Source organism: Apus apus, chromosome Z (assembly GCF_020740795.1).
Source record: "Apus apus isolate bApuApu2 chromosome Z, bApuApu2.pri.cur, whole genome shotgun sequence".
NCBI lineage: Eukaryota > Metazoa > Chordata > Aves > Apodiformes > Apodidae > Apus > Apus apus.
This window is the reverse complement of record NC_067312.1, coordinates 56,667,515-56,683,628: the sequence shown is the minus strand read 5'-3', so window position 1 is coordinate 56,683,628 and position 16,114 is coordinate 56,667,515. Positions and strand designations below refer to the sequence as shown.

Genomic DNA, 16,114 nt, shown 5'->3' with positions numbered 1-16,114 from the left:
ATCACTAGACACCCTTTTAAAAAAGTCCCTCCCTGGCTGTCTTGTAGCCCCCCTTCAGGTACTGGAAGGCCTCCCTGGAGTCTCCTCTTCTTCAGGCTGAACAACCCCAGATCTCTCAGCCTGTCTCCATAGCATAGATGCTCCAGCACTCAGATCATGTTCATGGCTATACTCTGGATTCGATCCAACATCTCCATGTCCTTCTTGTTCTGGGAGCTCCAGAACTGGACACAGAACTCCAGATAGAGTCTCACGAGAGCCAGGTAGATGGGGAAAATCACCTTCCTCAACCTGCTGGCCATGCTGCTTCAACATCAAGCCAGTGACCACAGCTTCTTGAATGCAACCATCCAGCCCATTTCTTATGTACCAAGTGATCCATCCATCAAATCTGTATCTTTCCAATTTAGAGACCAGGAGGTCATGCAGAACAGTCTCAAAGGTTTTACACAAGTCCAGGTAGGTTATGTCAGTTGCACTGCCCTTGTCCGCCAATGCTGTGACCCCACTGTAGAAGGCCACCAGTTTGTCAGTCATGATTTGCCTGTGGTGAAGCCATGTTGGCTGTCACTAACCACCACCTCGTTTTCCATGTGCCTTAGCAGAGCCTTCAAGAGGATCTGCTCCATGATCCTGCCAGGCAGAGAGGTGAGACTGACTGGCTGTAGTTCCCTGGGTCTTCTTTCCTTCCCTTTTTGCAAATGGGGGTTATGTTTCCCCTTTTCCAGTCGGTGGGAACTTCACCAGACTTGCATGACTTCTGAAATATGGTGGAAAGCAGCTTTTCAGCTTCATCTGCCAGACCCCTCAGGAGCCATGGAGGGATGTCTTCAGGTCCCATGGACTTGTGCATTTTCAGGTTCTTTAAATGGTTTTGAACCAGCTCTTCTCCTACAGTGAGTGCATTTCCCTTCTCCAAGTCCCTGCGTTTGCCTTCTGCAACTTTGGTGGTGTGGCCTGAGCCCTTGCTGGTGAAGACAGAGGCAGAAAAGTCACCAAGTACCTCAGCCTTCTCCATGTCCTGTGTGACCAGGTCTCTTGTTTTCTTTCTGGATAGGACCCACATTTTCCCTAGCCTTCTTTCCCTATTGACTTCCTTAATAGCAGAAGTCATTCTGGAAACAAGTGAACAGTTTAAAAAAGCTTTTGTGAACTGTGAAGGGATGGAAGGTATGGCCTTCATGGTGACAGGAGTTTTGTTTGTTTTCTTTAGGTGTCTGAAATTGACTCTCTAGCTTTCAGGAATTTCATAGAAAGTACTAGAAGTACATGAAGCAGTGAGAACACATCTTTATGCCTTCCTTGAATCTGCTAGTATATTTGCTTGTATCTTGCTATACCTGTAGTCATAGAGTAGTTTTTATTATTGCAGCCCAATGATTTCTTAAGGAGATAAAAGTAATGGATCAAGAGTGTGAGGGTTAGCTAATTTTTTAGTTCTTGCATTTTAAGAAGCTCTGCATTGCCTGAGGCCCTGAAGTCACTCTCCCTTCTTAAGGAATCAAACAGTTCATTGCTAAAAGAAGGCCATCTTATCATCATTATCTAGTGCCGTTAAACCCTGGTGTTTGCAGAATATATTTTCTTATTTGCATTCACAAATCATATACTAGCTTCTTTATTTCAAACCTCCTGTACTTATTCCAGGAATTGACTGATTGAGAGCAGCTGATAGAGAGTAGTACACTTTTGCCAATGTTAAGGATGCAGTTAGACAGGGTGGGAATGTTGGGAAGTACTATATGGGTACTGTAAGGGCAAAGAATTGTTCACCTTCTGCATTCCATGGTATGAATATTTATATAGCTAATACAACCCCAAGAAGATTAGATGCAAGTAGGTAACTCCTTTTTTTCAGATTCTGTGGTGTTTTTGTGTTAATGGATCATTTCAGTGACCCTGAAGGAGTACCAGAGTTTTAAATGGGTTCTTAAAATAAACACTAGCTAGTAAAAGTTACAAACGTTCTATTTTCACAGCATAGAAAAGTTAATTCATGATGTAGAAGAAGATATTGAACGTGAAAAGGTTGTAGCAGATGACATAATAAAAGACATGTCGCAGGAAAATCAAGCAAAATATATGAAGATGAAGGCTGCAAACGAAAAACTTTCCCAGGTTGGTTTGTTTCACTGTACTTACCTAAATTGTTTCTCAATTTGGTTCCATTGATTCCAGAAACAATTTAAATACTTAAGAGCTTGAGAATGGAGTAATACAATAAAAAAAGTTTGCTGGTACCTTAATCACAGAAGTGCCTGAAAAATAAATAGAGGAATTAACTAAAACCAAATAATTTATCTTTTTGTATTTCTTACTTTAAATCTGAGGACTGACATGCAGATATTAAAAGCCACCAAAGTGCTTAGATGTTTCATCATGTATTGAAAGCAAGCAAAAGGAAAGAACAATCCTGACAATTTTTGTAGTTCATTTGAGTAGAATGTTTTCTTCCTTTGTACAAAACTGAGTCTGACTGGGGTTTTTGTTATTCTTGTTGTACATCTGAATGTATCTAAAAAATGAATTGAGCTTTGTAAAATTTTTGACATTTCACTAATCCTAATGTTAACAAAACCAGTAAGATTTCTAGGTTCTCTGGACTCACCTAGCTTCAGGCATGCAGTACTACCAAGTTTCTTTGTATACTGTGTTCAGAGATAGGCACCTTTGAGGGCAGTGCTTCCCGTCTGCCTTATGATGAGCTGAATCACCTGTTAGGGCCTGCCTGTCTCTGGACTGTGAAGAAACTATAGTAGCTAGTTCAGATATTAAAATCTGACTTTAAAATTTTGCAGTAGAAATTATAAATTCCTCATTCAATACTGATTTCAAGAAAAATAGCGGAAAAAGAGTAAACACTTTTATTTTGTTATAGCCTAACTGCAAATAACAAGAGTTTATTGGAAAAACTCGATGATGAAAGTAAGTTGGTATAGTATATGAGTTACTTGGAGAAGTTGGACAGTCTTGTCTTTTAAATTTGTAAGAGTAGCAATGAGATGTGTTATAATACTAAGTTGCAGAACAAAAAACTAATCATATTGAGTAGTAATTTTTATCTGAATTTTGCTTTTTCCTCTTTAGGAATTGGTTGTTCAACAGCAGGAATTGGATTCGCTAAATGTAAAGGAGGAGTTGCTAAGTGCTGTATGTAAATAACAAGTGATCTCTGTACCAATCTTTGCTCAACTCTAGTGTAAACAATAATACAGCAGGAAAATACCTATAATCTTTCTCCTTAAATTTTGAGGTACTGTAGGATCGTGCCCTAGAATGGGAAGGCAAAGCTGCCTCTCTGTTTTCCACCAAAAATTTCTAATCTGTTGTGGGTAAAAATTGGTTTTGCTGGATGCCAAAAATTTGATAGCAATAGTGAGGTTTTCTAGCTTTAGTTATTTATAAGTTTTCAGAAAATGCAATATTGAGAATGTGGATTATAAAGTTTATTGTTTATACCATCTCTGTATTGTTCGTTACAAGTAAGCTTCATTTTCTCTGTGTGGATAAGTGTTGCTTAACTAAAGTATAATTTCTGCAAGGCTCTCTTGCCATCTGAAAATAGCTAGTGGGTGTTCACTGTTCCCAACAGAAAGTAGCACACTCACAGGTGAAGCAGAAGGCTGTGCAGCTGTATGAGAAGCTTCATGAGCTCGAGGAACGTCGAGATCAAATGATTGCTGAGGATAAGAACATGGAATCTCCACAGGAGGAAAGAGAGAGGTTACTAAAGCAGGCAAGAATGTACAATGTTATAATGTAAAAGATTCTCTGAGTCAGTATTTTAAGGGATGATAATATTTGAAAATACCTGGGTTTGAATCTTGCCTTTATTTGCTCTCTAGGCAGAACAAATAATCTGAAACTAAGAACAGTTAATGAATTGCCTGGAGGGGGTGTTTCAGATTCAGCCAAAGCTTGGCCTGTTCCAGTTCATCAGCCATGTTGGTATGGGAAAGCCAATCCTATCCGGCAGCTCTGTCACATCGCTCCAGACAGTGTCTTTGTGGGGTACTGAGAAGTTGTACTAATGCAGGAGCAATTCAGTTGATTTGCAAAGGTCTGTTCTGTAACTATCCACATAGAATATATAGGTACTTGGACTTAATGGCACTGAGAAGTGTGTCTGATTTTCAAACGTTTATTCAGTAAACAGGATAACAGTTGGAAGACGTAACACTTAATATCATATCACTGCTCTTCAATGAAGAGCCATTGTTGGACAATGTGACAGCAAGTTTGTGATTTCATATGCTGAGTTTCCGTTCTCTCTATAATGAATTAAGAAACCTTCTTTGATTTTCTTTTTTTCATTTATAGATGTTATTTAGTATGTTACCGTTCTTACGCTTTTTTTATAGATTAAGGACGATAGTCAAGAAATAGCAAGCATGGAAAGACAGTGAGTAATCCTGTTATACCGTTGCTGCAAGTTGTTTTGAGACTCTAAAGACAGATAGTTGAATTCCATCATATGTTTCTATGGACTTTTTGAATATCACCACATTCTCAAGTCTCTGCTAGTGTTAATCTTCCACAAAAAATAGAATATATCCTTCTGTTTCAGCTAAACAACTTACATAGTGATAGGACATTTAGAGCTGCATAATAAGGTATTTCCTATCCTTATGAACGTGCCCTGAGAATATAATAGCACTGACATAAACTGCTTTAAGCCTGAAGAAGGCATTAATCCCTAAGTGCTAGCAATCTAGGATACCAATGATGTTAAACCTACTTTACCCTGCAGTGACATTTTGAAGAGTTTGTTTGTTAAGTGTAATTAAAAACTAGGAGAGAAAAAGTTGCTTACAGAAGGTTCAATTCTGTAGAGTAACAGCATTGCTTCTATGTTTTTGGGCACTAGACTTTTCTGAAGATTTGCCAGAAACCGTTATAAATGTTATAAATAGTAATGTATCAGGGGAGGGGGGATAAAACAGGATCATATTTTTGTGATTTTGAGCCTTTTGGTTTCTCTCCCTTCAGAGAAAAATTGAGATAAAACTAGAAATCTAGAAACAATTTTATGTGCTTTTAAGTCATATTCCCAGCTGTAATAAACGGTTAATTTTGAATGCATTGTCACCTTTGAGTGGGTAGTAACTTGATTAACAGAATTTTTTGAAGAAACAGTAATAGAATCGTACTCGAGAATTTACACAGAAATACTTTAAGGTAATTTCCTTTCTCACTTTGTTTGATTACCTAATATAATGTTTTACTTTGCAATTTCTTCATGGATGGTAGTGAACACATGGTCAGGTTTTAAGGAATACAGTTCCGTCTTGCAGTTTACTAGTTATGTTGTATCTCTGCAGAGCTGCGTACAACCAGCAGAGGGACTAATTGAGTAAGTTAAAAACCATAGATGACTCAACAAAAAACGTTTTTAATAAAAAAGAGCAGCAGTACTAATATTTAATAGATATATGGACTAATATCACAGGTGCTTTACATATGCCTTTTATAATAAGAGCAGTCCTGATTTTCTCTTGGTTTTGATAAACTTAGGTTTGCTATTTTTACTCTTCATTTTTTTCTCTGTTTTCCTCTAAAAAAAAAGTATCTTACAATGCATTTTTAACTTTGGATTTCATTATCTATATGTCAGGCTGGCAGAAGTAAATGCAAAAACAAGCCATTTTAAAAAGGTCATTCAACGACTTGATATGGATCTGGAGAATCATCAAGGTAATATGACTAGAGTTGTAGCACACTATGCAGAGCTGCATCTGTTTATATTATAACCCATTTTGTAATGGATATTAATTGCTTGAAAGTTTTAGGCTTATGCAGGTGTCCATTATTCACCATCAAAAGAAGGTTTTGTGTCTAAGTGTGTAGGCTTTTTTCAGACCTGAGAAATGGGGAGTACCGATTCCTAGTGTCACATTCGTGATATTCATATTGTGTAGTAAAACTACCATATAAAATAATTGTACAGCTGTCTAGTTTTCTGTCCAAGTTTTATTTTTAGGACTGCTTCAGGAATTGAAGTTTATCTTACTGGCAGCATTTCAAAACCAGCTCAGCTTTAGAAAAGCTTTGATTTCTTTTACCTTTTACATTATCTGATACACTGTCAGTGAATGTGGATCCGAGAATGTTTAATAGTAATGTGTAAAGCAGGCAGGATTCAATACTATTTTTATATGGCTTTGTAATTTTTAGGTTTGATCTTTACAAGAAGAGTTTGGGAGCTGCCTAGAAATGTCATTAACTTAGAAACCTACCTCCAGTGAACACCTGCTGTAGTACATTGGGCTAGGTTAGGTTGCGATTTGTGCTAGCACTGAAAGTTATGATTCTGGAGGAAGTAACTTAACTTGAACATGGGCCCTCAATAACTCTGGAAGATTCTCCTTAAATTGGAAATTCATCCCACAACAAAGCTTTCTTCTAATTTTAAGGAATGTTGTTTAGCTGGGAGTTACATAAATACATGCATGCCTTCTAAGAAACCTTGTAATGAGTTTCTTAAATTCTATAGGACTGATTAATTAGTGTGTTTGTGTCCTTTTTACTTTATACCTTTTTGTGGGCAATCAGTGTAAAATTTAGCTGTAAATTTCTTCAATGTGAGCAAGTATTTTTTAAATTGACCCTAAACAAATGCTTCATGTGTTTGTTTCTCATCTTTTGCATTACAAAACATTGCCTGTTTCTCCAGGTGCTTCATCATCTTTTTGCAAATAATTTATAAAGATTGCTTTATTAGCTTTTTCTATTTCCTGATAATGTAGTTGCCAACTTCACTCTTCTGCTTTAATTTTTCCCTTTTTGTTTGGATTGTAACTCTTTTTTTGTGTCTTTGGGGAAATACAAAAGTTAAGAAGTGAGTTGCTTTTCACATTGTATAGCCAGGTTAACAGACAGAAACCTTCCTTGCTGCACTGTTTGTCTTTCACTGCTTCAGAAAAAGACCACTGTTGAAGAGGGTTTTAATCATATGTAGGAGAAAGCATATGCTCTCTGTCAATGTATCAGGAACAGTTAGGATATTCACAATAAAATTACCTTGGTTTATAATGTAGAAAGAGTTATACCTGTTGGTATAACAGAGGGAATAAGGAAGATATTAATAGGCAGTAGGTTCGAGACACAGCAGTCTAAACTGCCAAGACTTCTCCAGTGAATGGAGAGAGAAATGCAGAGAGCTGTTAATACTTCTGCTCTAAATCAGGATCTTGGAGTTTTCTTGAGATTCCTGTCCTCTCTCCCTCCCCAGTCAGCTTACTTCTGGCTCAGTATTTTAACTGTTTATTACAAAGCATTCCAAAAACTTCAGCTCCTAAGGTTTTCTTCTTAAATTTAAGGTAAAATAGCCAATAAAAAATGAAATTGAGGATTTTTTAGATGTTTCAGGATAAATATTTCAGTGCTAGGACATTTTTGAGCAGGAAAAACAAAATAAAGAGACCATAAATAGGCAAAAATTATCTTTAGTTTTTACTTCAGAAAATTTAAGGAAGTGAAAAATTCACACACATATTATATGTTCCATATATTAGCAGTTACCTTTAGCTGATTAGTCAAAATCAACGTTAACTCATAATGGGATAGACTCAACACTTCATAAATTGCAGAAGAGGCTAAGATAATGATGTGATAATGCCATATATTAAAGAAAACTTCTCTGTGTCATTTTAAAGTTTCTTGTGCTTATTTCAGATTTTTTTTCTTTAAACACTTGGCAGATCATGTAGCTCTCTTGTTTCATGTCTTACTGTAACTGTATGTTTTAAGAATAGAACAAACTGAGTTATTAAGTACTGGAGACTTGCCTTGCAAAATGAAAGAGAGAGTCCAGCAAGTAACAAAGTCACAGCTGCAAGGAAGCTGAAGCAGATTCACAGTCCCTTTGGGCCCCATGGATGTTCTTGCTGTTTGTGTATAATAGAAAAAAGGAAAGCATGGGTGTGTACAAGTAAAAAGACCTGGAGAAATTTGCCTGCTCAGTTATATCTGTATCTACTTCATTTATTTTCTTTGTATTCTTCAACGTTACAAGATTAAGCTGAAAATGTATCAGTGATCAAGACTCAAACAATTAAAAAATTAGATATTTGAAACTTCAGATTATTCTTGGGCACTTAATTGTCTCTTCTTCTTGAAACCTGTGACAGATACCAGGTTTCCACTTTACTAGTATATTTTAATTAAGAGCTATTTATAGTCAGTAGATGGATTTACAGAGAGGGGTGAATTATATATTGTATGTTATTCATTGCTGCCACTATAAAGAATGTGCTTGGAAATGTTCAGTAAACTTAATTTTATAAGTCTTTCTCTGCAGTTTAATTTCCTCTATCATTACTTGTATGGTTTTCCTGTTTGTTTCCCTGATACTGTCACACTGTTGCTTACAAGCTGTATATCCTTATCAAAGTCTGTTCTAATACATGAAACTGCTGTTGAAATGGCTCATATGTTAAACAGAGCTGTAGGAGGTTTAACTATCCATGGTGCCCAAATACAACAAAGATTTCTCCTCTATTATTGAAATTCACCTAACTTCAGAAGAACTTCCTTTGTTCAAATCAAATTTTTATTCTGCTCTTATTTATTAAAAATTCTAACCTCTATAAGGTTCTGATACTGTAATTGAGGCTGATTTATGAAGCTAATTATATATATATTTTTAAAATATAAAACTGTATGAAATAGTTGAAACAACTACATGAAATGACATGGGATGAGTCCTGTAGTTTCTAGACATGTAGAATTTTTGTTTTTTAAAAAAACCATTTTGCCTACCTAAAGGAATCTGGGAATGAAACGATAGGAAGTTAAACAAATGTTACATCTCTTGCAGGAGATGAAAATTGGAAATACAAGGAGCTGAAGAAGAGGGAAGAGAGCATGGACAGTAAGTTGTCTAATATACTTTAATTAGGCCTAATTCTTCTAAAGTCCGGCATTTCTTGTATTGTTTCAGATGCACCCTATTGCTAGAATATTGTAGTAGACAGCTTACAAAAGTTGGTCAGTTACTCAGCAAAAGGGAAAATGATCAAGAAATATACCATGAAGGCCAAAGTGTATAAAATGGTTTTTTTTACAGTGTTCTCTAAAAAATGTTCAGTATAACTTAGGGATAGTATGATACTGAAAGAAGCTTATCAGCTGACAATAAGGAAAGATGGATAAGAGTGCACTTAGAGAGTCCCTTCATTTTCAAATTACCTGATTTCATGAGAAACAGAAGGGCAAAAGCTTACTTGATCTGGATTTTCAGCATTAATACAGTTTCTGAAAGCAGAGCCTCACAGTCATTGTGATTATTGCAGAAAAAGGAAGAAGCGGCAGATGATGTGTACCTTGACTTCAGTACATAATCCTCTGCTGTCTCATGGTATTCTTGGAAGCAACCTAGGGAAATAATTGCCATTATTAACCTATACTGTGCATTTGATTAAAAAATTATGAATTATGAAGGATTCACTGCCAAGATGGCAGGATTCATTGAGAAGAGTTTTGCAGTGTGTTAGATGTTCAGATTTGTCAATATTTCTATTAATCAGTTGGATGATGGGACAGAGAGGAAATACATTGTTTCCCAGGAAGTACTACATTGGAAAAGCTGAAATAATGTTAGTGGACAGGGTTAGAATTTAAAATACTTATTGCAGATTAGAAATGAAGTACAAAAAATTCAAAAAGGATTAAGTGTAAGTTTATACAATTGGGCAGAATAACAGCAAAACTATAGAATAAGGAGCAGTGTGTAAGGCACAGCTCTGTGGTGAAAAGTGGTGGCTGAGAAGGCCAGTGGCACCCTGGCTTGTATTAGGAACGCTGTGGCCAGCAGTAAAAGGGAGGTGGTCATCCCCCTGTACTTGCCACTGGTGAGGCCACCAGTGTTGGTGTTCAGTTCTGGACCCTTCACTATAAGAAGGGCATAGAAGTGCTGGAGCATGTCCAAAAGAGGGCAGTGAGGCTTATGAAGGGCCACCTGTGTGCAGTCCTGATTGATGTGCTCTAGGCAATCCTGCGTTAGCAGGGAAGTTGGATTGGATGATCTCTAGAGGTCCCCTCCAACTCTGACGATTCCATGATTCTGTAAGAATTCTTTTATTTTATGGAGATGCTTTTATTTCAGTCCTCTGCCTTCCATACATACATCCTGTGGAAGTTTCAATATCCTCATTGCCTACAGCAAAAAAATAGGTTTATCAAGATACTGCTATCAGCTTACTGAAGACCACTTGCTAAGATGCATCAAAGGCCATGGCATCATCAGTTATGTTGAAAACAGTGGCTCAGACCCCCACAAGAGATGTCAATGAAGGCTTTGCTTACTACCAGAGCACTAAACAGTTAAATGTGATTAAAAGTTTTATGTGTGTTAAACTATCTGATTTTCTTTTAAAAACGACCAACTTATGTTCAACACAAAACATTAAGCAGCAAATTCAATGCTTTTGCTTCCATTACTGCCCTTCCCTTCTGTTGTGCTCAGATATTTTTTTTTGTGTAGAAAATTTCTGTCAGTAGTTCACAGCAACAGATGGTATGAAATACCCAGTAAGTGCCCTTTGGGAAACAAACTCTTTTTTGGAGCTGGTGTTGCTCCTCTGATAATTGTGCTATCTTTAAGATAAAAGCAGAGAAGTTCATTCTGAAGGAAAGGAACATCACAAAGACAAAATAGAACTTCTCTTTTTAAGGATAGTTTCATTTGCAGCCTGGGTACAGCAGAAAAATAGGCCTGGCAATGGTCTTACTCAGCACTTGGGACCTGACTAGCGTTTTTTCAGTTGCAGGCAGTTTAAGCTTTGGTTTTAACTGCTTTTCTGCTTATTAGGTCACAGTGGTGTTGGCAAAAGGTAAACTTATCTTCATTCTTGCCAAGTACTGTTCTTTACAGTAACTAGTCACTGTAGAGTGCACTGAAACTTTTTGAGCCAACTGAATCTGCATGAGAACTAGTAATTAATTTTGGCAATCAGCTGTGCACATTGCAAATGTGTTGTATAATGCTATTTATTGACTTCTAAGAATTCCCATTGTCTGTGCCTCAGATGTAGTCTTTGTAGTATCTTAGAATTGTCCTCTGGCTTTAATAATGCACATTTTCCCTTCTGAAAGTTTTAGAAGCTGTGCTTTGTGACTCTTGTTAACTCTTTCATGGACAGCATTACAGATGATGTCAGATATTACAATGGTTTTCTTATTCATAAGTGTTTAATTGGTAAAGAATTTAAAAATTAGTTACTTTAAAAAGGTTCTGGATACTGTGGGATCCACAATTCTCTAGTCAGTCCTCATCCCTTCAGGGCTTGTCAGTATTTCCGGTAAGTAATTCCACCTGTCCTCTTTCTCTCCTCCCAAATAATCCATCTTGAATTTACTACTGTCAAATCCAACTTGCTCAAACAAGCACTTCTCCCCTTTTTCATCAGCTATAAAGTTTGCAAACTCTTAGATTTCATGGGTGATCCTGTGCATAATAAGCCTTGTTTCAGGAGACCCAGCAGGAGAGGGATGATCATAACTTACAGCCCTGGATGGGCTAACCTCTGACTTTTATGTGATGTTTCCAGGTCCTTTTTTTTTTTCCTAAGTATGTCAGCAGGTAGTATGCCTAGAACACAGAGTATGTACCACCATTGCAACTGTCTTATCAGATTCAGCTGGGCACTTGCTACAATGAACATACATTAGAGATGTAGCAAAGGGACATCATACAGAATGGAAAAGATGATGCCAACTGAACATTGTTCTCAGAACCCTAGTTGTGTTTGGCATTTAGTCCGAGCCATTAGGGTTAATAAAGTCACATTTTTTCTTTATTTAGTAGCCTGTTTTGATGGCTTTCAGAAAATGAAGACGAACAGCTACTGGGACAAGCATTGAGAAAGCTGTCAGAAATGGTGGTGTTGAAACTCCTTTCTCATTGGGTGTCAACTCTCATCTAAACAATATCCTAGAAGGTGGTGACCTCATGTTATTAATCAGTCAAATATGTTTATTTGGTAAAACTCTCCTTTTTTTCATTTCAACCCATAAGTTGACAAGTTTCAAGGAATCAAGCATCTGTCTCTTAAATAAACTTTCAGTCTTACAGTAACCTGTCTGAACCTGAACAACTTACCTATTTAATACAAAGTTTTGACTGGAAACTACTAGGGCTTGTGCTGCACCCATGGAAATAGCAGCCTACTTTATCATGTTTTTTGGTTTCTAGATTTTCTTGAGACTTTTGAAGAGATGAAGAAGCAGGAATTGGAACGAAAGGCCCAAATAGAAGCTAACATTGTTGCACTCCTGGAGCACTCAAGCAGAGTAAGTTCATTTCTCTCCATCCGTGGCAACCTAGAAGTTTAGAATCACAGAAACAGGAGAATGAAGGGATACAGAAGAATGTGTGGTTTATGTATTATCCAGTCAGTATCTACATAATAATCTCTTAGGGCGAATAAGCATTAAAACATATACAGCTGTAGTTAAACAATAAACACTCAAACAATAAAAAGAAATTAATTTATTTATGGAGAAAGAATTTTTAATATTAGATGATACTTATGACCAGAATAAAAGAAATGCTTGCATAATTGCTGTAACCATCATAATTGCAATAATAAACATTATTCCATTCCTGATAAGCATTTCAGAGCATTGCAAATAAAACTACTGCAATATTTTGTTTACCTGAAGTCTACAAATGTCAGTTCGTGGGTATTATGTCACTATTATTAAGTAACTTACAATATTCCTATCATCTCTCTGATCTACTAAAATTATGTCTGGAATACCCTACTGTGTAATATTTAATGTAAAAATTATAGAAATTGTTCCCATTTGCAGTCTGCCATTTTTTTTGCACTTTCAAAACATTTTTTCTTTTGACATTTTTGGTTCCCATGGGATTTTTTCTTACAGATATTGTTCAGCTGAGTAGTACTTTGATTACATCATCACTTGCTTTCTCATTCAGTATGATATGCCATAAGGTATATTTCAGGCAATGACACTTATTTTAGAATAGAGATTGATGCAGCAACACACTTAATACTTGCAACACACTTTAAACTTGTGTTTGTTTTTTTTTTCTTCACTGGCCTGTCAGTACGTTTTTTTTATCAAAAGCTGGCAGAATGAAAATAGTTCACATTTGTATCACTTCAGACTATTTCAGTATTTTGAATCTTTGTAGTAGAAAAGCCAAGTAATAGACAATGTATTAGGACTGGAGACCTTTTACTTGTCTAGTTACCATTTTTTATTTCAAAGATACAGCATGTCTCATTATTGTTATTGGTAACACACAGAATGTGAATCGTATGAAACAAATTTCATCTGTTACCAATCAAGAGCTGAAGATTATGCAGGAAGACCTCTCTTTCAAATCAAATGAAATGCAGAAATCACAGAGCACTGCTAAGAATCTGCTTACAGGTGAGATCAGCAATGAATTTTCAAATTAATTCCTTAAAAAGTTGTTCTTGAGTTGTTACACTAATAATAACATGATCAGCAACAAGTTGACAAATTGAAACTTGTGGGTAGCAACAAGTTAGTTATTTTCCTCAGGAGCATTTTGCTTACTACTATCAGTAAATGATCAGCTTCTCTGCACAGGTGAATGTTAAACAGAGTATTTTAATTTGAGCTAGAAGTTCAACTTTACTAATATTCACCTTCAAATAAACATTTTTCACAATCTTAAAATAATGTTTAATTAAGCGGAGACTTCCACAGTTACCTAACCTTGTATTATTTGTAAATGTAGCTCTTAGTATCACTTATGTATGGTTTGTGTATGTGCTTTAGGAGAATAACTGGCACCAACAGGGAACAGCTCTCAAATTCTCAGGCTTTAATCCTGCAAAGTGAATATTCATTTTTATTTCATTTTGGAAATGCTCAAATACTTAAAATTAAGTATAAGAATCTCCAGAATCCTTCCTGTAATTTCAAAAAGCAGACAATATTTTTCTTTCATTTCTGTAACAAGTATCTATTTAGTTTTATATTTGCACTGCTTATAATGGAATTGATATCATAATTGTAAGCCTTTGCCAATATCATTATTGGTTCAGCAAGCCTTTCCTTGTTATTTTGGCAGAAAGAAGGGTGCAGGAATTAAGAGCTGTAAATCATGTTAGAAGGCTATTATGTGCTGTACTTGGTAGTAGTAGTTTTCAAAATATGAACCTGTGTCGTGACTTCAAAGTTACGTGCAAAAAAGAAGTTGTTAAGTAGAGAATATTATAAAAATGTATTGTTCTGTTGTGTTTGAACATCTAGTGTTTGCTTGTCTGAAATACTAATTTTGATTTCTAGTATAGTTTAAAAAGCTGAGCAATATATTACAAGTTCAAAAATGAGTTCTTGTTCTTCCCCGTGAGCATCAGTTCTTATTACTTCACAATATACAGATGTTCTGGAAGCACATAGCACTACAGACATATTATTGAAAGACTTATTTCTCCTTTGCAAGGGGAGAGAAGGAAGTTACAGTACATAATTTTCAGCAGATCATTTAAATTATTCATAAGTAGATGTTTGAAAGCAAGGAGTCACAAATATTGTAATAAACAACTTAAAAGTCTTCCTAAAATAATGTGACTCTTTAATCTGGGCAGCTGAAGTTCTCCTTAATCCCTGAATTATAGCACAGTCAGCTTCAGGATTCATTTGTTATGATTAAAGTCTGGATTTCTGTAGTTTCTTGCTGTAACAGATAGAAAAAATCCAGAAGCAGAAACTTAAAAAAAAAAAAAAAAAAAGGAAAAAATAAAAGAAAATAAAATAAATAAAAGGAAACCATGAAGAGTAAACAAAAGTGCTGATGGCATAGTTTCCCAAAAACATTTCCCTGGGTCACCGTAGTTTCATCTGAGAGTTTGCTACTGTGTACACACTGCCTTGCTAGACGCTGCAACTTCATGGCGTATCAGAAGGAACTGGGCTGCATCCTCTTCCTGTATTTTCCCCTAGAGAAGTTTTGAGGCTTTTTAGTTTTGAGGTTTTTTTCCTTGAGGCTGTTGCTGGTTGAGGATAAAATTCAGCCCTTCCAGTTTTTTCCGTTTTCTCCAGAATGCACAGGGATAGTCCATTGCTGTCCCACTCTCAGTTTTTATCAGTATATAGATAGAACAGTCTAGGAAGCCTTTTGGGGCTTTTTGGCTTTTATGTTGTTACTACTTTTTACATTAAAATAAATCCTGGTTAGTCAACAATGTATTATTTTAAAATAACAAACTATAAATATTAGAACAACTGTAGAAAAAGTGAAAATGTGGTAATTAGGCCTGAATAAAGTCTAAAGTTGTTTTCTGCTATTTTTCTCCAATTTGAATAATTTTTTATTTTATAATTCTGCTTTTTTACTATTCTTAATATTAAAGCCCTCATTCATTGACGTAATTTAGCATTTGTCTTTAAACCACAGTGCCATAGGAATAAGAGAAGGAGAGCTGTGCTCTGTTCAGTAGTGTTTTAGGATCTGATACTGACCAACTATGGGCAGTTATGAAATGTTTTAGACACAGGGAAAGTGTTCTCTTAAGTCTTTTAGGTTGAAAGGCAGCATAAGCATGGAATCACAGAGATGCAATGCAGGTCCAAATGTTTTCTTTTTAAACCCTCTTTTTACCAGTATGGAAATTTTAAATACTTACACAAATGCTCTTTGCCCTTAGAGGACTTTTTCAATCTTACATTATGGAAGTGTGTTCCTTGGGATAATTACATATTGTACAAAAAAACTTGTACTATATTTTTATTTTGAGATTTCTAAAGAAATCATCAAGGCACTCTGAAGTAATCCAGAAGTGTTGCTTAAAGCAAATATTTTGCTCTAAAAAGTGTGGCATAAATAAAGGAGACAAGAGATGAGTTCTGAAGTCTTGCTATGACAAGGTTTTAATCACGTGAGATTTACCCAAATAATTCCACTAAGGAAACTGTACCCACAGTTTTTGGTAAGGTGAACTTTTCCTTTGTCACATATGCCATCAAGTCCCTTCTGCCATAAAGATCTCTACTGTCTTGGTTAAGTAGGGGGAAAAATTTCCCATCTTTTTTCCAGATGATCAGTACAAATCTGAGTGTGTGAGCAAAATTGACAGTCTGTGTTGAGAGAAGTTTCTTTGTGTTGTCT

General features: G+C 35.9%; 1 protein-coding gene across 1 annotated transcript in view; it reads left to right on the top strand.

Annotated features, from left to right (window-relative positions):
* IFT74 (intraflagellar transport 74) overlaps positions 1-16,114 on the top strand; it is a 38,522-nt gene that overhangs the window by 15,765 nt on the left and 6,643 nt on the right. Inside the window, 8 exon segments of the mRNA XM_051643698.1 lie at positions 1,980-2,118; positions 3,088-3,150; positions 3,593-3,736; positions 4,362-4,402; positions 5,615-5,694; positions 8,819-8,872; positions 12,194-12,291; positions 13,278-13,404. Coding sequence (XP_051499658.1) covers positions 1,980-2,118; positions 3,088-3,150; positions 3,593-3,736; positions 4,362-4,402; positions 5,615-5,694; positions 8,819-8,872; positions 12,194-12,291; positions 13,278-13,404 — 746 coding nt within the window.